This window comes from Lonchura striata, chromosome 1 (genome assembly GCF_046129695.1).
Source record: "Lonchura striata isolate bLonStr1 chromosome 1, bLonStr1.mat, whole genome shotgun sequence".
Taxonomy (NCBI): Eukaryota; Metazoa; Chordata; class Aves; order Passeriformes; family Estrildidae; genus Lonchura; species Lonchura striata.
This window is the reverse complement of record NC_134603.1, coordinates 126,799,817-126,822,771: the sequence shown is the minus strand read 5'-3', so window position 1 is coordinate 126,822,771 and position 22,955 is coordinate 126,799,817. Positions and strand designations below refer to the sequence as shown.

The following is a 22,955-nucleotide window of genomic DNA, read 5'->3' as shown; positions in this document are numbered from 1 at the left end:
AGACTGCACTTCTCCAAAATTCTGCAAAATATAGTTTCACTGAAAAATCTATTCAAACCCACAACTCTAATTAAGGGGTTTAGCTGCCAAATAAGATGTTGTGGCTAAAGCCAAGTGAGTATTACAGAGCCATTCATGAGCAAAGGCATAAGCTTTGTACTTTGCTTTTGATTTTCTCATGGGAAAGTAATATAAATGAGACTGATACCTCCCCGTTGGCTTTCACTGTTAGAAATGCAAAGCATGCTGAAATTGTACATAATTCTCTTCCAAAGGAAAGGAAATAACATTTCAATGGTTTTCCTCAGTGTCTCGTTGAGTTATGGTGGTGCACAATTATTCTTGTTAAATTACTCTACCAGATGGAAGGCTACATTGAATATTTAGCTAATTAGGTTGTAGAGGACTGGAATTATATCCCAGAGCATATAGAATCTATCTAAAAGTAAATTTATTTTAATTCCATACGGTTGTATGGTTGTGTGAAGGTATAGGATGGATGTCCAACTAAGACTTCAAATGTGGGTTTTTCTTCTCACTTTGCTTAACATAAAGAGATGTTTTCACAAAGTTGGCCTTGCCTACAGAAGTTCAAGAACACAAACATGTCTTGAATGCCCACACAACTTTGGAGCCAATTTTATCTTCATTTTTCTTCAGTGATGCTGAATTGCCTTCCTACTTTTGAGATGAACTTGGCCAATGGTTCTCATCTGCTAGGAAAGTATTTTGGTTGCTTTTGTTTTCTTGGCAACTTGTTGCCTTTGGACAACTCCAGAGTACGTTTCAGCAGTCTAGACCTAACCAGCTCATGTTTACTGATGATACTGATGCCCTGTTAAACTGGGGGAGAAGGTAATGGTGTTTCATCATGAATTTCTGAAGGCCGATGAAATATTGGACTGTACATTCTGCCTGACATGAGTTATCACTGCTGGATATTTTCCTGGATTAAAATCAGGGGGATTTAAACACCCTATGAACCAGTTCTTTCTTTTATGTGTTTTGGGGAACAACATAATCATGAATATGATTATTCTTTAAAAAATAGACTATGTATCTAGGGGTCAAATGGTGACCATGGCAAAAGCCTTGGCTTCAGGGCCTAGGAAATTATCTGTGACAGTTCTTCACTGAACAGAATATTTTTTTTCTTGGGATTTGGTGGATTTTGGAGGAGGGTTTAGACTGAAGACTGGGATTTGCTATATTTGCAGAAAGTAGGATATTTTAATCCCATTACTTCTTCCCAGCTAGAACTGACTGGCGTAGACGGTCACAAGAAAGAGTAAGAATTACCAGCAGAGACCTAACCAGAAGGACTGTCAGTCATGCGTATCTTAATTTATTAATTGAATTATTAGCATTCAAATGAGGGATAATACCCTCTATTCAAGCGCTTGTTTCATCTTCTTTTCTTGTCTACATCTCCTGAGAACTCAGATGCGAGTTGGATCCAGAAAGTGCTATAAAGGTGTAATAAAATTGCAGAATTTGACGATGTGGAGAGAAGATGAAAATTAATTTTAAACTATCCTTATTCCTTAATTCTATGGTTCAAGACAGTATAGTAGTATTTGCTTATTAATCCCCTATTTATTATTGGAAAAGGATATTATTTTGCCTGTAAGATTAAGATGAACCTGACATAGCAGTTAAAATGTCATGGTTTCAGCAGACTTGAGAAGCAATGAAGATTCATGAGGCCTTCTTGAAACTGCTGTATAACCCTGTGGTGCAAGGAGATGCTGTTTCTTTGCTAAAAACCAGAATTAGTTAAAAATTCTATTGAGAGGCCTGTTTTTTTGCCTTATAGGTTACATGAAGAACATATATCAACAGAAAATAATACATCATATTGTTCAGATATTCAAGATCTACAATTTTGGCTAAATCCAAGCAGTACTATAAGTAATTTCTACATCTAACTCAATAAATTGTGCCCAGAAAGATAACATATTATCCATGCATACATAACTTGTTTGCATGGATAATGAAATAAATATTTTATGTTTCATACAGACTGCAGTGAATAACAAATAAAAGTTAGATGTTTAAAGCATCTTCAGGGACTATTTAATTTTCGAACCTGCTTTAAAAAATTAATGAAAAATTTCTAATCTTGTTAAATTGGTTTCCTTAGCCTGAAGAGAGCAGAAGGGCTACAAGATTCCCTCTAATCTAATTAGCTCTTTTACCATGTGTTTCACTAAACCTGTTTTTTTATTTAGGACACGGATATTTACCTTAGTCTGAAAAAATAAAGCATTCTACCTTTTACAGAAGTAAAATAAAGCAAAGGACTAAAGGGTTTCACATATGACCAGCATTCCCCATAAAGTGAATGGCTGTACAGGAAACAGTTTCAGTAGATCCTGAAAACGCATTAGGTGATGCAAGCCAGAAAAACAAAGCATCTCCATCCTGTATTGCTCTGTCTGGTTCTCCTGCCTTGTTGGGACCACCCAGCAGTTAGATCCATGAAGTTCTTGGAAGAGTTTTAGAGGGCACATGTAAATAGCTTTCACTCTCATTAATCTAATTTAAAACTGTTTCAGAAGTGGCATTTTCAATCATCAGAATTGAGAAGTCATTGAACCCACAGAATTATACTACATGCAGATTACTACCATCTTCTAGTCTGTCATCCAGTTGGGAGAATGTCCACATGTACGTTGCCCAATATTGTCTTCCATTAGGATGTGGCCTTCTACAGCGATGTCAGTCAGTCATGTATGAAGACAAAGAGGTACCACCTATCTTGCCTATTCTTTATATAATCATGTGGAGGTGGCTGAAACATGGTTGCTGCCTACAGGAAGTCAGAGCAGCAATCCGAAACTTCATTCAGAGCAGAGAATAGTTACATGATTGTGAGAACTGCATGCTGTAAAGGCTATGAGACCTGTGAGATCATCTGTGTCTCTCAGGACCCATTCACAAGTCTTCACAAAGCAGCTGAGGAAACTGGAAACAGCTTTTGTCCCTGACCTGTGTCTCTCTGCCTGTCTAACGTTCTGCCAGGCTTTGTTTGCATCCACAGTTGCTGAGGAAGCCCAGATTATCTTTGCATTTACGCTTTCTGGTGGTGTTTAGGGCTGTCTTGTGCATTTGATTCTGCCTGCCTCAATTGAAGGGGAAACTGGTCCAACAGCCTTCAGACCAGCTTCTTAGGATATGACTGTTCTGGTTGACTTTGTTGCAGTATTAATGTGGGATTGACCTTTTCCTTGGTCTCCAGACCCTGGCATAGCATAGGCAGGCAGGTTGTTTCATTATTTATTTATATTGCCAGGGTGACTGGGAGCCCACAGCACCCAGGAACCTATTGAGCTATGCAGTGGGCCCAACAAAATAAGGATCTGTTCACAGTGTGATTTTTCCAATTCTGCCCTTCCTGCTTCAGGATAAATCACAACAGAAATCTCCAAGTTATCTCATTATCCACATGCAGTATCTTATTGAAAATATTCAATTGTCAGAGTGCTAGAAAGAAACATGACAAAGGATAAAGAAGTCATGTGCTGGCAATACCCCCACTGTGCTATCCAGTGCCATCTTAATGTTTGTTTTGCAGTTCTGATGCCTGTACCCACACATCATCATTTTGTGATGTAACTTTGAGCTATCTTAGGCATGGAGTGTTATGGTTGTGTGTTGTTCAGCACAAAATCCTTGTCTGTACATGAGTCTCTAGTACAATAATATTTCAAAATAGCAACCTTTGTGGTGTGAATAAACAGATTTCTTGTATTCAATTACTGATGCTTGTTAGATATGAGCCAGAAAAAACCCAAACTCCTGCATGGAGTACAGTACAGAATATATTTAAATCAGTACATACAAGTCTTCACAGGTTAAAAAAATTATAGCTAAAGAAATAGAGAATACCTGTGAAGATTTGCTTGAAGATCTTGAAGTCTTTTTGGTGACCTAATTATCTTATGGAAGTTCGGGTTGCTGTTTTAAAAAGGATCATAGTGATAACAGTTGCCTGGGCCATGGTGGACAATTTATCTTCCTTGAGTAGGATGTCAGTTTTGCTGCTGTTGCTGATGCTAGTGTTGGAATTTTTTTAGCCATATTTAGCATCATTTACCTCGACTGCCCCACAGCTTTTCTAAGTCAGCCTGCTTGTGAGGAAAAGGAAATGCTTTCACTTTAGAGCTTTTCGGAATCTGGACAAAAGCTCACTTTCTGTTCTTCAGGCTTCCTATATAGGGCTTTAGCCTCAAGATGAGAACCTGCTTGCTATGCAACCTCTCCCATCCCCCATTTCCTGCCTGGCTTCATTAAATGCTGATTTGAAGTTGGCACACACTATTCTGATACAAAAGTACTACTGTGTTCCAGGAACCATCAGAAACTATTGCATTATTGTCTTTTACATTCTCTTCATATATGTCTTCTCCCTATGCGCAAAAAGAATTTTCATTCCTCTTCTTAAATATCTCTGTATGTTTAATAAAAAGAAATAGTGAAGAAAAGCCCTGTCAAGAAAACCTCAGCTCATTTGGGAGCAATCTGGCCTCAGGCTATATTATTTAATGCTAGTATCTGCAAATTGCTAATATTAAGCAAAGTGGAGTATAGGATGTAATGACTTCACTGAATCATTTTCCTATCTCTTGTGCTTGTATTTGAGCATCGTGTTTCTTAGGAAAGACTAGTTTGTTTCACCTATCAATGATAGCTCATGCGATGAAATTAATGTATACCTACATGGAAGCTTGTATATTTCCCATTTCTAACAGTACAGTTTGTTCTTTCTTCCTCCATGAAACCATTGTAAAATATGATAAAATTCACTCAGACACCTTTTCTCCTTCACCTACAGCCAAAGTTCTTCTGTAGACATAATTACAAGTCATAGCAAAATGCTAGGTAACCAATCCTTTGATTGCCTATGTATCTTCTGCTGCTGTTTAATCCTTTCTGCATCTTTCATATCTGTTCCCCATTTAAAATAATTTAAAGAGTAACACCAGTCCATAATTACCAGCACTACAAAGAGATTAAGCCAGTTAATAGCAACAAAACTGAACAAGCCATATTGCTGTAACATCTTATAATTCCAAATTATGCTACATCTACATAAAAAAGTAATTTTCAGACTTGTCTTTCCTGAAATCCTCTGAAGTGGATCGCTCAAATGGGTACCAGCTGATTCCCATTGAGAACAGTGACATGGGCTTTGATAGCCTTCAGAGAAAATAGCTGTGTCTTTTTGTTTTTTTTGCAACAAAACACTTTCAAATAATATATGTTCACTTTCTCCAAGTGTAAATTGATTATGACTTGTTCCAAAGTGTTAAAGATAATAGAAGTACAAAGATTTGTGAAGCAAAGAGGTTAGCTAAACGGAGACCAACTAAACCAATATTGGCTGTATATTGTATCTTAGTAAGATTTTAGATTCACAGCCCAACCAACCAGACTGCTGCTGTGAAAATTCACTATGCTGTGTTCCTCATCCTCATGGCACATTCCTGGCCATGTGCTCTTGCTTTTCTCTTGTGGCATTTGAGCTCCTTGGTCAGATGATTCAGTCCACTATAGTTGGAGTCATCAAACTCATTCCACACATCCAGCACTTAGAGCGGCCTCTTTTCCTCAGGAAGGTGAGATGCAGGATATCTGCTATATGGGGCAGAATGAATCTAGTTTTGAGTTCTGGACCCCAGTGGGATGTTTAGCATATAGCAAGTTAGCCATGTGCATTAATTTTCTTCCTGAATCAGTGTCTTGGTTCGTGGCTGAATCACCATATAGATTCCCTGATGGAATTTTCAATAGTTTTGTGGCATTACTGTAGCAAAAATGTTACTTCTTAGGGTCTTGTATTACTTTGAGAAAGCTACTCTGCAACAAGTTGGGGAGTAAATATTTTGCCTCAAAGGTTTCTTGGCATTGATTCCCCATGTGACAAATTTCCCCATGGAGAATGCCTTTGTGTGATGAACATAGTCAGCCGTGGCAATGAATTAATTAAGCTGAGCAAAGGAGCAAATAATGTGCAGTAAAAATACTTACTGGGTGGCTAATGCAAAACAGTTATTTTGAACATTACCCCTCTGTAAAACCACTTCTAAGAGCCTGTAGTTAAAGTACTGAGCCAAATACTCATTTGAAACATAAGGCAAATTAATTATAATAATTCTGGGCCATTTGCTACTAAGACTTCCCAAATTTCTTGCAAATACTAGGGGAACAATCTAATTTAAAAAAAAGGTTTGAAAATTTTATTTTCACTTTTTTCACATTGCTAACATTCACATTTCAGAGTTTAAAGGAATAAAACAGTTTCTAAATGATCTTATTTATGTATGTGCTTTGAGGCAGTCAGTGTGTGCATACATGTATATGTTTATAATTGCAATCCACAGCTTCATATTTGAAGCTTAAAATACTTAATTTTGCCTTTCTAACTGTCAGAAGAGAGTTGATAATTATAGATGTCTTATTACTGCCCTTATGCAGGAGTGCACTGAAGCACATAGGGCTGCTGTTGTGATCCATACCTTTTGCAGTGAACAATAATTCTGCCCCAGCCTTGGTGGAGCAGGATGGTTCAGTGTTCTTTACAGTCACACACTAAGCCAATGTCTCAGCCACTGCTGGGAGTCAAAACACCAGTGTTCAGTTCTATATTTTTTTCATTGGACCAGATATCCTCAAATTGCTTAGATTTTTTTTTTTTTTCCACTGAAACCAGAATTCATTTTGCTAGCTGTTGAGTTCTAGTAAGTGCCATGTAAGGAACTGGCACTGCCTCGGGGAGAAAACTCAGGAAAGCCAGAATTTGAAGCAAACACTCTTCAAACATTAGCTTTGATTTGTATTGTGGGTTTATTTTATAATTATAAAATAGTTAGAAAACCACTATAAAATATTTATTATATGATTATAAAATAATTATAAAACCACTATCTTCCATGCCATTTAATATTAAAATTTATTATTTCCATTTTAAAATTATTGCCGTTTTTCATGCATCTCCTTGGATGACTCATAAATACATACATTGACTTTAAAATTTGTTTTCTGTGCTTATGTGATGGATTGAGATGCAGAATGTGATGGGAATTTGGTAAAAATAGAAAGGGAATTGCTGTGACTGTGCATGAAACATTTACATAGAAGTGGAGAATTTCTCCAGTGAGTGTTGCAGAGGATTTGTATTCACATTCATCTGTCATGGATGCACAGACATTATATGTACAGACATATTCTCCTGAATTTTAAAAGTACAGAATAGTAGAAATGGAAATAAATGTAAATGCAAAAGGAGTGAGTACCTTTTCTTTTAAATGTCATCACACCTGGTGAGTTCTGTGGTGATAGCATATACTGAAATCATAGCCCGTTATCATATTTTATATTTTCACTTTCATTGCAAATGGTATCTGAGATAGTAAACAAGCCATCTGTCCTACATTGTAAGAACCATTCACCTTAACAGCGGTAGTAGTTGATAAAAATAAATTTCTAGTTAATAGGTTTATTATTAAAAATTTCCAATGTTGTTCTAGCCTATGAGTCTTGGTCTGAAATGTATTTAAGGCACAGGGTTTTCAGAGGGCAGCCCTTGCCACGTGCAATGCAGTCAGTGCATGACAAAGGTCAGCGTGTGACAGCAAGTACTGCTGCTCGCAGCAGCTCTGCAGTGAGGTGCAGCCCCCCTTGCCTTCCCGTGACCATTTCTAGCCTCCCCATCCCTGAGGGAGAAGGTGGGACAGAAGGAAAAAAGGTGTGCAATGTGACATGAGGGAAGGGACTAGTAATAGAAGTGTAGGATTGAGTTCCTGCCCCAAAGTGACAAATGGTGTAATTCCGAATTGAGTGAAGATATATTGTATTTTGGTTTTTTGCTAACTCTTGCTCTTTCTTTGAGGCTGGATTTAAGTCTGTGCATAGGAGAGAGAACAGTTTTTAGCTCTCTCTATTTTGAGATATTGCTAAGCCAATCCTCAGTTCCAGAAAGGGAAATATAAAAAAATTCTATTCCATAATTGTCTTTCACTAGCTCTTAGCAGTCTGTTTAATAGAGAGTTTATTTGAAGAACAAATCAATGGCTACATGAAACACTTTATCATGCTAAAAAAACTATAAAATAAAAAGCACAGCAGAGTTGGCCTTCATATGAAAAGACTGTGTCCATTAAGGAAACAAAGGTGGACCTTGCCCAAGGTGCATTAAATATAATCCTAGGTTTTCTGGGAATCAACCCTACTTCTTCATTTTCAGAGCATATATTTTTCTCTGTAAATGTTCTTAGGACACTGTCATAAATCTAGTTGTTTGGAATGTTACTCAGAAAACACTAAAGTTCTGGGCCTAAAATCACTGACCAAGAAATGTTCTGCCAGCAAGGCTTGTCGTAATTTATATTTCTCAGAGAAATCAAAAGGCGCCAGTGGAGGCTAATCTCTGTTTCTGCAATTAACCTTAATACAGTTATAACGTTCCAAATTCCAAGATGTGTTTTCCAAGTTTTCACCTACAAGAGAGATAAAAATAATGTAAATTAAATATGCATTCATTTATTATTAATACATATGGTAGTAACAATAATTAATGGGTAACTTCAAAGTTGCAGTGGAATGAGAAAAATGCTGGGATCCCAAACACATCAGCTCTCTTCAACTCTTTCCTAACTTCCAATCTAAAATGAAGTTGTATGAGGAGCAACAGAATGACTGAGAAGGTTGAGCAGTAAAATCTCTGCCCCCAAGCCCCCCTTGGACCAGATGAGGTCCTACAGGGTCAGTGGTGTCTGACACAAGCCAGGAATTGGGCTTATAGTCACATATTTTCTTCTCTTCATTTCCAGCTTCAGAGCCCAATTTGAAGGTACGTTCAAGATTAAAACAAAAGGTGACAGAAAGGAGAAGCAGTCCTTTACTTAGGAGGAAGGATGGAAATGTCAGTTCATTCAAGAAGCGTCTTTTCGAGGTGACAGGTGAGTAAGGATGGGGAAATTCTGTATCAGTTGCCACAGCTCACTGAAAAGTGGTGGTACTTCAGAATTGAAACCGTTTGCTAAACAAAATAAGCATTTGCAGTAGTTGGCCTCACTCTGACAATTCTTGCTTTGACTTTGCATTGATATTTAGTAGATTCGTGGCTTTTTCAACTGATCAGGCCATTTCTTTATGCAATAAACTGTTACTAGTCTATAAGACATATATCTGAATTCACTTCATATATCAGAATTATGTCACGCCAAGATGGAATTATAATACAACTTGAATAAACATATTGGTGTCCCTGTACGTGCAATTCTTGTGACAACTTTACACAGTATGTCATGTGTGAAACTGGAACAGAGATGTGAATATAAGCATGAAAGTTACTAAGTATATTCCTGATAAATTATTTCCAGATTTTAATTTTTCTACATCTAATTTATTAATTCCATTTGCTGAAGCCTCTATGAGATTCTTGATATCCACTTCCTTAATTTTAGCTGATTTCTTTACCATTTTCACTCTTAAAAATAAAGTATAAAGTGAAATATTTATTACTGGAGGGCTTTTCCTGATGCTATTGAAAGAGCAGAAACATTAAAATAGATGTCTTCTCTTTCTAGCTCTGACAACTTGAAGCCTGTCAGATTGCTGTTATAATTATTGACTATATGACATTTTAGACCTTTCATAACCCTGGTTAAACATTGTTGCCTGAATTTTTTTCCCCTTGCTTTTTATTCTCTTAATTGAAAATAACTCTTTATTTAAATATCTATTTGTACAAAAACTACTATTTTAATTTTCAAAAAATGAGAGAAAAATATTGTGTGTCTCCACTTCTCTGATACAGATTGAAAATACAATGGAAGAACTTCTACATGGCCAATTAGTATAGTTGGGTATGGAGTCACTTCAGTAAATAAAAGAGTAAGAGATCCAAGTAACAGCTAGGAAGCCTCCTGTGATGTCAGTCAAAGTGAAAACATATTTTTGCATAAGAACTAAGGCATAAAGAGTAAATAAGCAAAGAAGTGGCTATAGAATATTTGCTGGCACATTTAGACATTAATTACTTCAACTACTTGACTGCTTTCAAATTTAATATGCTTTAATTTGAAAGCTATCCCTTGAAAGACAGTTACCTCCACTAATAGATTATTCTTCCATCTTTAACCTTTTTAACTTTCCACTACCTACATATAATTTATATCAGTGTAGTTTTAGAAAATACAACATCATACAACGAGGTCATCCTCTTCCCCGTTTGTCTTAGACAGAACTTGGGACATTTTAAATCAAGATAGCATGTAGCCTTTCAAATCATATTTCAGTGTCTTTACATACTGTAAATACTCCTTGATATTTGTGCCAAAGATGTAGTGAAGGTGTGTATTTTGCCATTAGTACTTGTGTATGAAATGATTGTTCCACAATGGGCTCATACCCTTCCTTGACAGAAAGGATGACAGTATGCCTTATCTCTCACAGAGCCAGGACTCTTTACAACTGAAAAGGAATGAGTTTCTTTTTTTTACTCATTACAAGCTCTGTGTCAGTGTCTTTGCCTGATACTGAGTATCATAACCATCTTTGTGGGAAAAAATAAATACTAAATTCTTCTTATATGACATAGCTCAGAAGGGGAAAGATCAAGAGTATCTTCCCTTCTTAGCTGTAAAAAGAAAACCAAAGAAATGGAAGATGAATCAAGAGACTTTAATGGAAGTAAAGAGTGTAACCAATAGATATTTTTCAACAGCAAAAAAAGCCCTATGCTATAAAGATTGTATAATTAATCAAGATTAAGTGTACCTTTCCAGAGTGGAATTCATGTATGTTTAATCTGTTTTTCAGAATCCTCAGTCAGTAGCAGCTCCCCTGGATCAGGTCCCAGTTCCCCAAGCAATGGTCCGACCAGCAGTACAACAGAAAATGAAACTTCAGTTTTGCCGTCTAATATTCAAGCTGAGGTAAGACTCATTATAGTGTAGATAATTAGTCAGGTTTCTAGACTGAAGAGGATGGAAAATTTGACTTGATCATACTCACAAGCAGAGTAATTGGGATACCAAGACACTACAGGCTGACACCACGGTATGTTATATATGTGATATATTTTTATGTATGAGATGCATGTTCAGTAGACTCTATGGTAACAGAAGTTCAGGGAAAAGCAGCAGTAGTGCTATGGGAAGAGTGGAGGAAGCTGTGAAAGGAACATGGTTACAGAATATTACCTTTTGGGATGACCTGAAAGAGGTGCTCAGTGCTGAATGCTGATAAAGAACTCCTGCATACAAAACAGCCGTCTAGGCACTGGTTATCCCAACACATAAGACCTATGGTAGTCCCAGGTTCAGATGAATGCTGAAGTACATTTCTTTAATCACAGTATTGGAGTTAGGTGACTAAATCCTTGTCACATCTCCCTTTTATTTTACTGTATCTCAGTTTCCTTATCAGGGCAGTAACCACCGTAAATGTCATGCCAGAATTCTTGAATACTTGTTTTGTAAAGTGAGATTGTAAACGGAAGGAATCTTAACTACTCCTTATTCTGTTTCATACGTACGTGCCTATAACAACAGGAATGCAGATGGTAAATCAGTTGTGATAAACCTCATTTAGCACAGATGACATGCCCAAGTCATGCTTTCCATGGCAATATTGTAAAGGGACAGTAAACTAATTTGACTGAGAGACTCAAATTCCACAATATACTATATCCAGCCTATACTTACCGCAGTTCCTGCTTTTGGTGGCAAGGTTTTCTATTAATTATTGTTTTATGCTGTTTGTGTTAGAAAAATTGCGTAAGAAAATGTGATTTAACAGAGTTTTAGTTAATGGAGCTGTTTCTCCAGGTCAGTGGCAGGACATTCACCTAAAAAAAACCCTGGAATGGGCAGTTCAACCTCCAGCAGTGACTTTTCCCCATAATGAATTAATTGTGTGTGTGAACTATGATCCAGGGGGCAGGTGGGTGACCTCTGCACACTGATTAGTAGCCTCTCTCTGGCCCGTAACCAAAAAGAAAAAAAAATTGTATTGATGGCTAACATGTGGTCTTGTCTCATAGCCCCCCATATGTGATTGCAAAGAAATTTTAATGATGCAGAGTAAGATCCATCATTAGGATTAGATCAGATCCTAGTTCAGTGGAATTAAGTTGTGTTTTACTATTGGGAATGTTTTAGATAGGAGTTGGTAATATGTGGATGTTATTATGTGCTGTATGAAACAGGAAATCTTATCCAATTGGATCTTTTATTAACTTGAGGATTCTACAAAATGGAAGGGCAGTAATGCCTCAGAATGACGTGTGGTGCTCATGACTTTGCATGTTACAGTTCCTGGACACTTGCAGCATCAGAAATACATGTAGGTTGGTCTCTGGGGAGATTTGGAAAGGTCATAACAAGAACCAGCAATTATATTCTGTTTGCTAGTAGAACATTACATTGCATATTATTTGCCACTTCTGTGCCAGACATCAAAAATTATAACCCCAACCTACATTCAAAGATGCTCAAAGGAGCCTAAAACGTTCCTTTAGAAGTTGAACTCTGCAGTCTGGTGTCAGTCACCTCACTTGGTGAAATGTGCTAAGAAGCTGAGACTACAGACTTCCACTTCTGGATCCAGTTGGGGATTTCTTTACCTCTCTTGTTACTTGACTCTCAGTACTGTGGTCCTCTGGGTTCAAACATTTTCCATAAATCTCAGCTTCAGTGATTCTTATTTCAGTGGGATTTTCTTTGGTAGTTTAACAGCAGCCAAACTCCTACAGATCTCTTTCCTAGTTTAGTGTTAGCCAGCTCTCAAAGGCTATACAGGTAATCAATTTTTAATCTGATTCACAAAGTACAGAAGTTTCTAATAATAGACTGAGTGTCCCAAAATCACCCAAAATATCACTTGTTTTTCTGTAATCCCATATGACTCACATGGCTGTTGTTTCATAATCATTGTTGTGACATTTGCAGTAAGTGTTGTGCTCATATCTGAGTGGGTGGATAGCCGCGGTTTTCATGGCAGCAAATAAAACACTTTTTGCTGGGGAAAAACAGGTTGCTGTGACAGAGTCATTTACCAGTAAAGCATGAGTCAGTACTGTAAATGATTACATTCCAGTGCATGGACAGAATTAGAGCATTATCAGTAATGAAACAGATTTTTAAACTATTTTTACCACATCCATTGGAATATTGAGACTTTTAATTGGTTTGCTCTCTGGAGCAGACAGTCTAGTGGGGAGATGATTACAATTTTTTGAATGAGCAAAGGTGCACTGCACATGCTGCAGCTTTGCAGATAATCTTTGACTATCACAGTTCCCTTAATGGTACTTTCACTACCATTTGTTAAAACACTAGTCTCATTATATGAAACTTGAAAGTTGAACTCAGGATTTTAATTGCACCTTATAAATAAAATCCTGTTTTTATTAGGCACAGTTCTCTCCAGTATCATCAAGGTTCACCGCAGTAGCTATTTGTCTCCTGTAGCATGCCATACTCTTTCAGGTCACCTGCTGTGCTGGGGCTAAATCTTACTTGCCTGAGAAAGGCAAGCAGAATTGAGCCCCTGCACAGCATGTCCCTTGAGTTCAGAGGGACAACCTGCTTTAGTCATGTGAAATGATTAATTTTAGGCATTCGCGGCCCGGTCAATAGCCATTGAAGGCAATGGAAAGTTTCTAGTTGTTGTAACTGGGCTTCAGATCAATTTCTTTCTTCTATTTGTGATTTGGAAAGCAGTATTTCCTGGAATAACACTTGATTATACAGGAGACATAAATTACATATGTGACAGATAAACACATATTTGTTTTGTACAACTCCAAAGCCCCATGGTTTTAATACTCAGCTGCTTGAGGTGATATTTGTAAGAAGCCAGTGGAGAAATGTGTAGTTTTCTGACCAGCTGATGAGGTTTGTGTCAAGTATATGTGAAGTGAGTCTAAATCAGTTTTTTCAAAGATCATCCCAAAAGCTTCAAGAAAGGCAAGTGTTAAGTAATTGTGAATATTGAAAGCTGTGACAATTAGCTCCACAACTGACAAGTATTAAAGCTAAACCATTTTGTCTTCTCTTAATCTATACATGTGCATATAAACACGCATGTGTAGGCATTCCTGCCTCTCAGCAGGTCCCTCAGCACGACCAGAGCATGGTTGCTCATGATTACATGGTGATCATCATGCACTGTTACACTGAGTTCTTGTACTCTATTTTAAGAAAGAGGATAACTCTGTTGATGGGCTATTTTAAGTATCAGTAAGCAGGATCTATGGACCCAAGGAGTGGGTACATGGAGGAGCAAGTAGGGCACATTGCTCTTTGGAGCAATTTAAGCACCAGTCCAAACCCCCATGGCTGCATGTAGGACAAGGACAGGCTTAGCTGTTGTGCTACCAAATGACTCTCTTGGCGACTCCTGCGTGTGCCACCACTGCAAGGTGTTGTTGATCATGTATTAGATAACATCCAGAGGTCCCTTTAAACCTTACCCATTCTGGGATTCTGTGATGTACAGAGGACCCTAATTTATGCAGGTGGGCTACTACATTTTTTTGGGACATGAGGTTAAACTGATGCTTAGGATAATATTACCTGAAAATATTTTAAAAGATCAAACACTTACCCAAATGAAAATGATAGGTTATTATCAGTATTAGAAATTAAAGTTAGATGCTTTTACTAATAAACACCTATGTTTTCTACATTAAACTGTTTTGGTAAATAGCATCACTGCTTCTGCCTGATGAAACAATCATGCTCTAACTTAGTGTGGTAGTGTGTTTTACTGCTATACACCCTGTCACTGTTATTTTTATTAATTCAGATCTTAGAAGATAAAAGTAGCATACCAAAATCTAAATATTAAACATAAATCTTTCAAGTCGCTTTGTATTGGTGCTGTAGTTGCTACAAATTTGATTATATCCTAGGAGGCACATTAGAGTGTCCTTTTTCACTTAAATATTTGTAGAGTCCCTCCATAATATCTCCACAGTCTTGATACTAAAACCATACTTGGATTTATTCATGGTCAAAGGTGGATGTTATCAAGGCAAGACACTGTTAGCCAGGAATTAATGTAACATACAAGTGGAGCTTCTTTGTTTTCTACGCTATCTGTTGACATTCCCTAGGTACCAAAAGAAAATTACAGAGATAGACTTCTACTGTTATTGTCTCCGTGATAGGTCGTATCTCCAAACAAACTGTTTGAGGAAGGTTATGTTTTGGAATAACATCCTGTGTTTTTGTGCTTAACCACTTTTCATTGATGGTCTGAAGTTGCATTGTATTAGTACGAAATATTTTACAGAGTTAATTGATATTCCAGGTTTGTCCGGGGGAAAATCTACAGCTCCCCACAACATGCTTGACAAGTTATTATATTTACTTTAGTCAAAGCCCGAGTGTGCAGTATCCCTCTTGGAGGTGGTCTATTATTGGAGTCCCATATGCTTTTTGTTTGGGAAGAAAGCAGTCACTGTGTCATACTGTTACACAGGGTATTCTTTTTCAAGGATGTTGTTCCCTTGGGGACCATATCATGCCAGAGTTCCTAAGTCTAATAAGACCTTTGTAGCTCTCATTGAGTCAAAGTTCTGGGAGGGAAGCAAGAGTTAAACAGAAAATATAATTCAAGCAACTATACTAGACCACATGTTGAAAAATATCACTGTTTAAGCAGAAAAGCAAAGGCTTCAAAAAGATTCCTGATGTGGTAATCTTTTTATGTTTCTTCCCAATTAATCTATGGAAATAAAAAGGGTGATCTTTGTAGAATGTCTGGTTTTATTTTAAAGTAATTTAAAATATATCAGCAGTTCCAAGTCCTTGAAAACTATATCACAAATCTTCAAAATAACTGTTAAATATTTTAACTTGAACACATTAGGAAAGCTGTGAGGGGTATCTCATTACCAAAGAATGACAGGATGCTGGTTTTGTATATGTGCAGACAGAGATAGTCTATTTTAAATGGCAGATGCCTTACTTTCTACACAGAATCTTCATGTTAGTGGAAGTAAATAATGTGCCTGAAACATATCCATATCATAATCTGGCTAACAAAACCACATTTTGTACTTACATCTAAAGTCATAACAACTGTGGTGAAGGTTTAATACATCCATATTCAAGATTCAGCTGGATATAATCCTGAATTCACTGGATAAATTCCCACTGAGTTTGTTGGAGTGACTGTCCAGTTGATGAGAAGAACTGATGTTGAGTTGAGGAGAAGTTGATAAACTGATCTAGGAATCAAGATTTCAGCTTTCCATGGAAATTTGATTTATTAACCAAGGAATAATCCCAGGCACTTATCAGCTGTTTTCTTAAGAAAAGAACTGTCAACAGTGTTTTCACAGGGACGGTAATTTTCCATTTCTGGAACTCCGTTGCGTTGCAAACCAATGACTGGCACATAATTGAGTTTCTGTGTATTGGGATAAAAGCATAAAATAACCAAGGTAAAAAGCTTGGAGATTAACTTTCGTTGGTTTTCCCCTTTATTTCAGCACCTGGTTTCCCAGCAACGCCTTTTAATACAGGATGAATCGGTGAACTTGTTGAGTCTGTACACATCCCCTTCTCTGCCCAACATTACCTTGGGCCTTCCAGCAATACAACCTCAAATCAGTGTAAGTGACCAGTCTCAAGCCTTCCTGCATACATTTGCTTCCAGAAAACCTTTCTGATTGTTCTCTTTATATTGTTAGCATTTTGGTACACAAGCAATTCAGAGTAGGAACCAGAGTTGGAACCTCTCTATGCATTGGGCACAAGTTGAAAGCAATGTTCATTCTTGATCTCAAATAAACAAGTGCCAATGTGGAACTTAGCTAAATATGGGCCACATGCATTGCATTTATTCCAGATAACAGATTTCAGATGTGGCAAAAAGTATATAAGGAGATTTTTTTATTATAAATGTTTAGATTATATGAGAATTTCTACTGATAACGTTTTTATGAGATTCCAGTAATGAAACTGAGCTGGAATGTTGTAGGAGAAGAATGTAGTATTCCTCTATCTCAGTAAAATACCCGAAAATTTTGCTACTTTCAAAATGTACAGCAGGTGAAAATTTACCTGCTTTCCAACAACAAAGTAATAAGACTGATATGATATGTGGCAGTTCTATACAACAGTGTGGGAGTGGGTAACTTCTATGAAGAAATTAGGAATTGTAAGCACAGGTTTTAGTGGAGGTTAAAAAAATTTGAATCTATACAATGGTTTGTAATAATGCTACTTAATTGCAGTGCTAAATGTAGTTTCAAGTCAAACTTCCATGCTATTTTATGGTTATTTCAATATATTTACTGTTCTTAGCAGTAATATATTGCTGCAATCTAACATTTTACTATCAGGTACAGAACCTTGCAAAGAAAATTCTGTAAGCCTGAAATCAGTTCTCTAGAAATATTAGCAAATTGTTTTTGAAGGATGGAAAAATTGAACATCATGAAAAGTAATGCTTATTTTCTCAGAGGATATAATCAAAATTTTCTTAGCTATTTCACAAAAATATAACTAGCTTCAACTAGCTTCAAAGTAAATTTATAACATTAAAACGAAATGAAAATATGTTTCATTTGCTCACTCAAAGCTTACAAGGTTTTGATGTGGCCAACTAGCACCAAATATTACTTTTGGCATTAGAAAAAACAAAGGGATTTATTTATACAAGTAATGTTTATTTCTGTTACTAGAACAAGCAGTTGCAAATTGAATATAAAGCTTACTTTAGTGTTTGTTTTTCAGGGGAGGGGGATAGCAGTGTGAAGTAAGCATACACAAAAAAAAAAAAAATTGGTGAAAACCTTATTTTAGAATTTAATGGAATTCATATTATCAGAGATACTGTTTCTACTATGACTTACCATAAGTGGTTATCTGCAAGTTTCAACATGCATATTTCTGTTAGGTTATTATTCTTGCTGTAAGAATTGTTATTCTGCTTGAACTACCGCTTCAAGATTTTTTTTTTAATAGGCAAAGAACAAAGTAATATAAAGTACTTTTGCAATGATGAAGGGCCAAAACTTCCAAAAGCATTAAATCAATAACTGTGCAATTTATAAGGCACTTCAAAATGCCACACACATAAAACAGCTCTTGATGATTCTGTAGATGAGAGTTTAATTGTACAAGTTTACTTTGCAAAGGGTAAAACTTATATTTGTGCTGTCCTTCAGGGAGTCAGGGAGTGCTCCAGGAAAAGTAATAGCTTCCCACTGCTACAGGTAACTATTTTGTTTTGCTGATTGACTTGCTGTGTGATGGAGAATTTCTTGAAAAACCAAGCCTTGCCTATTTCAAACTCAATTTCAAACTCAATTCAAACTATTTACTCTGATACTCTTGTTTCCTGTGCAGGAGGCTGTGCAAAGGCCTTTAGGATTTTAAGGATAGGTCCTGTCCTTGCATTAATAATGTTCTAACTAGTAATTCCTTATGCTTTGGCTTTTATTGCTGATTATTTTTTCAACTGGTTTCAGTACTCAGTTTCTCACAGTGTTACATTTAACTGGCATGTTCTTCCTTTTCATCTCATGGTCAAAGTGTAAGTTAGGGATGTTAACCTTTTCTTCTGTATGTGTTCATGAAGACATAAGACCATCTAATCAACCAGAGGTATAAATGGCCACTTACTTCTCTGAAAAACAGTAACCAATGCTGTTGTTCTTTGACAGTCTTCGTCGTCATTCAAAGAAAAGCAGAAGGGGGAGACCCCGTCGCTAAGACAAGGAGTGGCCTTGGCTGGACAGTATGGAGGAAACATTCCTCCATCATCAGCTCATCCTCACATTGCTTTGGAAGGAAAGCCAAACAGCAGCCACCAAGCTCTCTTGCAGCATCTGTTACTGAAAGAACAAATGAGACAGCAAAAACTTCTTGTGACTGGTAATGATCAAAGCTCCAGCAATACTTATTTAAGATGTTTTTAATGGCATTTGTGTTTGGTTTAAACTAAATGCAGTAATACAAATGCCATACATCCTAACTCTTGGGAAAAATGGAAGGGTGGAGGAAAAAAGGACAGAATCTTTGTTTTCCCTTTTAGTGATTCTGTTCCAGTCTGTTAGCCTGAGAGAACTGAATGATTACAGAAAAGAGAAAATGATTACTTCATCACATTCTTTTGCAGCAGCTGAACTTCCCAGCATGGCGAGGCACGTGATGCACATCCCACTGCATCTGTGCAGATGCAGAGTTCTGCAACACACACCCCTCTTCTTACTGAAAGTTTCTTTCCTGTTAGAACTATTAGTTTGTTGTTTGTCACAGGGGAGTGAAATGTCCCTGTTTTTCAGGAGCAGTTCCTCTTCATCCACAGTCTCCTTTAGCAGCAAAGGAGAGAGTCTCACCTGGCATAAGAGCTGCCCACAAACTGCCTCGTCACAGGCCACTGAACAGAACCCAGTCAGCTCCTCTTCCTCAGAGTACTTTGGCCCAGCTGGTCATCCAGCAGCAACATCAGCAATTTTTGGAGAAGCAGAAGCAGTACCAGCAGCAGATCCACATGAATAAGGTGAGTTCCCAAAGTAAAGAATTTCCAATAAATTTAAAGGTGAAAACTAACAACAAAGATTAGTTATTGGTGCCATGTCATCATGGACAATAGAGAGGTTCTTGCAGGAGTATCATTTTTGTTTATGCATAGTTGATATATACATTTCTTTGGATCTTAATTTTAAGATTCTGAAATAGGCTACAAGTCAACAAAATAGAGTTGCTTACAGTTTTACCTGTTAAATGGTAAATTATGTCTTAAAAATTGATGTGAGCTTCTGAGCTGCAGCAATGACTCCACTTGCTGCTTTTGAATTGTGTTGAAACTTTTCTTATTGTGGACCAGAATGTTGCATAAATAGGTAACTCATTTGAACTCAAATCAGCTTATTAATGGATGGGTTTATATATGAAGCTTACTAACATCTGGACAAATTTTTAATCAGTGTTTATCAAACTGACTTTTCTCTGTGAGTAACATGAAAGTTTGTTACCTATATGGTGATATAAAATGACCATTTAAGGAGAAAGACAAATATGTCCCATTGCTGGTATGTGACACAGAGTTGAATTGTGTAGTACAAATTCCCTCCACCTTATTCTGAGCAGGGGCAAAGGAACGAAGAAAAGAGACCATCCATTTTTAAAAAGAACAGATTCTAAATAGATTTATCAGGGAGGTATGCTTTTACAACAAAATCAAGTTGCTACCTGCTCTGATATTAATATATGCAAGTAATTGCATCTTTTAATTTGGAGAACATTTTTTTGCACTTAGCACACAGGTTTCCACAAGTTGTTTTCTGAAGCTGAACTAGTATTACAAAGATATTAATTGTACATCTTCAGCTGTCTTCCTTTGTTTTAATGTTATTCAATAACTATATATAAGAGGCAATGTCAAAGAAAAAAAGTTGAAAAGTGGACGTTTAATTCTTGTTCCTAAGGAAAAAAAAAAAAATCAATCCACCTTACTTACTGGGTGAATTTCCCAGGGATTACTGATTCTTTGGAATCTACTAAGAATTCCCAACAAAATTAGAAACAAACCTAGAGTTTAAGTACATACTTTGTACAGTGGTTTGGTTATTAAATCTTGTCTTAATTAGGAAAAATGAAGACCAGAAAACTTCAAAGTTCAGAGCTGATCCTTGCATGTTAACCCCTCTCAGCTTGGGTGTTTTGATTACTCAACTAGGACTCCAGTTGGCTTTTCTTTGAGTATGCATTCCATATGTTTAATCAAGATGGCATATGCATATCTCGTAGCCTCAGGTTTTGAAAATATTTCACCTTCCCTCAATTGTCTAAAAAGACTTTTTAACTGCTAAAGTACTGAGTCTTTGTACTACAGACCCATCAAGTCATGCATTCCTCACAAAACAAAGAACCCCACTGATGTGTTTTTCTTAGTTAATATGGTTATTGATATAAATTCTACCATAGCATTTAGGGGTATGTGATGTGGCATTATGAGCATTTGTCCACAGCATAAAAATTAAATTTAAAGCACATAACCATATATTTCTAGTCATGTAGGACGAGGAATGCATTGCATCTTACCAGAGATGGATGGGATAAGGAAGGAAAAATAGTGGAGCTGGTTTGTGATAATGCTTGTTTCAGTAAAAACTTTTGTTTCAGTTGAACTACAGTGAAAACACATGCTAATGAGAATACTTCCCTCTCATTCTTGAACTATGCCTTCATTCTCACATGGTTCTTTGTGATAAAGAGAAAAAACTGATGAATCTAGCTTTTATTCTGTACAGTATAGTCCATATACATATGCAGAGTGGAAATTTAAGTCTATCCTAGGGCCTCTCTCTCCCTTGAACCTCCAATACCTACTTTTGCCCCAAGAACTTCTCAGTCTCCTTTACTCCTACTCCCAGAGCAACCAGGCTTCTTCAGGAGCACAGTAACTCCTCAGAGCAGCAAATGCCTGAGGAGGAATGAGATCACGTTGCAGCCAGAGAAGCACTGGGTTTTCTGAGGATGTGTATATTTTATCAGAATTTATAGTTTGTAGCGTCTAGATTCTTCTCCATGCTCAGAAGAACCATTTTGAAGAACAGTGCTGAAAAATGTCACTGCTCTAACCATGTGTCTGTCTTTCTGTGTCCTTCTGTGATGACACAAAAAGCCAGGGGTGTTCCTTAGGTACTTGCAGAACCTGAATTTTTATAAACTGGAATTTAAGGGTAGCCAATAGACAAGAGAGTGAAAAAAAAGATCAAATCATGGAGTAGCTTTTAAATAGTGAATTTAAAGGTATCGTCTTTAACCTTTTAGCTAAAAGTTCAGATTGAATTCCTGTGACTACATAAGACTACTACATTTTTGATCTCTTCTAGAGTGGTAGAATATGCTTTGTTCAGTCTTAAAACATGGCTCTGTTCACAGTAGAAGTTATTTTTTCATTACATAATTTGCACGGGTTTACAATCAAACTCTGAAAAGCAGAATTATAGTTATTTGAAACTTTACACAGCAGATATTCTAGACCAGATAGGAAGCAACTAAATATTTTATTTCTTAGGATACATTTGGGCATGTATTAAGTGAATACATGAACTTGTTTTTTCTGTTGTTCTGTCCTTTACTCTTCTATTCATGGACTATATAATGAAATCTGCGGAGAGGTATAAGTACATATAGTATTTCTTTAATAAGGAATAATCAAGGACCCTAACAGTTTTGGTAATAAAAGACAAGGACCATTTTAAACTGTTAAGACTGTGAAATGCTAGTTGACCAAGGTCTTAAAGCAAATTAATATCTTCTTTTTTGTTTTCTATTTCCCTTAACATTTTATTTCTTATGTTTAGGTCTTTAAGTCCTTAAGTCTTTAGTGTTCAACTGAACCCACAATTTGAGTGTTTGCCCTCAGCTGAGATGATAGGGCATGTGTCAGCACACCCTGATAACTGGTTTTGGACTGATCTCTTTGGCTGACTTATAGGTATAACAACAAAAAGAGAAAGAGAACCACCTTTTTCTCACCCCATTGTTCTTGTATTTATCTTGCATTAAAATAAAAAAAAAAAAGACTTTTTTTTATTTTTAATTTGGTGAGGAAAAAATATACTTCAGCAGCAAGCCAGTGCTGCTGTGAGGGTGATAACAAGCAAAATCTAACACAGGTCAGAGGTAAAGGATTCCCCTGGATCATTTACATTCTGAAAAGAAACAAGTCGTGGCCAAAAGGCGTGCCTCTGTCCTTACTAGCAAAGAGGAGATCCCCTATGGATTATTTCTGCTCAGCTGTCAGATGCCTTGCTTTTGATGTGGGAAATGGTATATGTCTCCACTGAAGTCTGACATTTATACCTGTGGGATCTAGTACACTGACCTTCTGAAAACATTCTGCAAATGTTGACATCTCTTCCAAAAGTAGGTAAAAACCCTTGTCCCAGAATTAATAATGAATGTGAAGTA

General features: G+C 36.8%; 1 protein-coding gene across 14 annotated transcripts in view; it reads left to right on the top strand.

The window, feature by feature from the left end:
* Positions 1-22,955, top strand: part of HDAC9 (histone deacetylase 9) — a 458,209-nt gene that overhangs the window by 241,796 nt on the left and 193,458 nt on the right. For 10 of the 14 annotated variants that reach the window (XM_077787618.1, XM_077787599.1, XM_077787612.1 and 7 more), the window contains 6 exons: positions 8,835-8,963; positions 10,828-10,943; positions 16,514-16,636; positions 18,197-18,244; positions 18,695-18,905; positions 19,316-19,533. In XM_077787618.1, coding sequence (XP_077643744.1) covers positions 8,835-8,963; positions 10,828-10,943; positions 16,514-16,636; positions 18,197-18,244; positions 18,695-18,905; positions 19,316-19,533 — 845 coding nt within the window. The remainder of the gene's footprint in view (positions 1-8,834; positions 8,964-10,827; positions 10,944-16,513; positions 16,637-18,196; positions 18,245-18,694; positions 18,906-19,315; positions 19,534-22,955) is intronic. The other 4 variants (XM_077787608.1, XM_077787607.1, XM_077787603.1 and 1 more) reach the window with 1 other exon arrangement.